This window comes from Entamoeba nuttalli, assembly GCF_000257125.1.
Source record: "Entamoeba nuttalli P19 unplaced genomic scaffold asmbl_10052, whole genome shotgun sequence".
NCBI classification, from domain to species: domain Eukaryota; phylum Evosea; order Mastigamoebida; family Endamoebidae; genus Entamoeba; species Entamoeba nuttalli.
In genome coordinates, this window is record NW_008579975.1 from 4,796 (window position 1) to 6,856 (window position 2,061).

Genomic DNA, 2,061 nt, shown 5'->3' on the forward strand with positions numbered 1-2,061 from the left:
ATTAACTCTTTCCTTTTAAATTAATAAAATGTTATAATAGTTTTTGGTTATTATATCACTAAAATGATGTTTCTTAACTTGAAAATTTTTATTAGTAACTAACATCTATCAACTAATTCATTATGAAGTTAATGAATTTGTAAAAAAATTAAATAACTTTTTGTCTGATTGAAACAAAAAGAAGAAGACTATATTCTTCTAAAAAAGTATTAAAAGTTTCCAATGAGTTAAAGAAATTCAAGGTTTTGTGTAGAGTCATTTGAAAAATAAGACTTAAATTCACAGATATAGGATTTATTATTTGAAATAGTCAAAGTAATAGATGTAATTGAGATAAATTTTCTAATTTAAATAATCATAGTTGAAATACTCTTTGTAGTCATTCTTTTTTGTTTCTTTATAATAACTAAATTTTTATTTGTTGAATCTTACCAAGTCTTCTTTTTATTACTGAAAAGGCAATCCCGAAGGTTGATAGTACTTAAATTGTATTTATCATAGAAGAAAAGTATAAGCAGATGAACAATTTAATTAATTATAACTCTAGTCCTCTTAAAACAATGAAAAAGGTAAAGGTAGATTTAAAGTCATTTGAAGTTGGAGAATGTTCAATGCTTCTTAGTCTTCTTGGAGAAGAAGAAAATAAAAATACTTTTGCTTCTAATATTCCTCCGGAGCAAAATAATGAGAAAAAGTATTCAGCTAGTGATAAACGAAAAGACATTGCAGATATTAATCGAAGGTACACTTTTAGACTAAAAGCATTGAATGTTGCACTTAACACTACATTTAGAGAATGGAAAGATTTGGAGAGTAGAGGGTTTGACACGAAAGAAGTTCAGTCTAGATGGTCTATTCTTAATGAAGAGTATAGAATAAGTAAAAGAAGGGCGTCATTAGAGATTTATGAATTAGTCCAACCATTGTATAGAAAAGCATACGGAAACGATGGTGTTCATGACCTTCATGGTCAAGGGATTAAAAGTGGAAGTTTGGTTTTTATTGTTTCTACTATTCTTGACAATGAAAAGAACTTTATAGACCCAAAGAACAAAAACATTGTTTTTGATATTGGAGATGAAAATGATGGTGAATGGCATATGCAAGCTGTTTGTGCTATCACAGTATGGTTAAAAGAAAGAAATTATAACTTTTGGATGAATGAGACAAAGAGATTTGTATTTGTCAAGATTAATTAAATAAAGTTTTATTATTATGAGGCTTCTATTTTTATTAAAAATGGTGGTAGAGAAAGTTAAATTTTAAGAATTACTTTTCATGTGAACTATTACATATAACTCCTAATATAACACTCTTATTAGAATAAAATTTATCATTATCATTAAATTAAAAAGGAGTAATGAGAAATAACAAATATACTAAGTGGTATACAGAAATAATTATCAATAATTTTAATAACCATTATTTGTAATGTAATTCTAAATCTCGTTTTGTTATTAATTGTAAAAATTTTAAAAATTAAATATATTACTTTATTGATAAGTTGTTGAAAATTATATACATTTTGTTTCGTATTTATTTTATGAATAATGTTTAATTCATACTTTCAATAATATTATATTATTGATATTATTAATATTTATTTTTATCACAAACATATTTGTATAATAAGTTTTGTATTTTCTTCCATTGAGAAAAAAATGATAAAACAAAAATACCTGATTAGTTTAATTCATTAATCAATTCAAGTTTATAAGTACTTGAATTGAATAATACTAATTACTTTTTATTTATTTTAATTAGTATTATTTATAAATAGTATGTATTTATTGTCTCTCTTTTTATTTTATTTCTTTTTATATTACTTCAAATATCATTTCCAATGCAAGAAATACAACATATGTTAATGCAATGGATATTGTGTAAAACATTTGTGTGTTGTAAAGAAAATAAAACAAGACATAGAAATTCAATGTTATACATTAAAAATGAAATGTCAATACCAATAAATGGCATAACATTATCAATATCAATAAAAGTAAATGACATATCAATGAAAAAGGGATTAGAAGATGAAAAACACAAAGAAAAACAAATAAG

General features: G+C 23.5%; 1 protein-coding gene across 1 annotated transcript; it reads left to right on the forward strand.

Moving 5' to 3' along the window:
• Positions 1-560: 560 nt before the first annotated feature.
• ENU1_209680 (hypothetical protein) lies at positions 561-1,199 on the forward strand (the record flags this gene model as incomplete). Its single annotated transcript, XM_008862351.1, has 1 exon — positions 561-1,199. One exon carries the CDS (start codon positions 561-563, stop codon positions 1,197-1,199), a length of 639 nt encoding a protein of 212 aa, XP_008860573.1.
• Between the last annotated feature and the right edge of the window lie 862 nt (positions 1,200-2,061).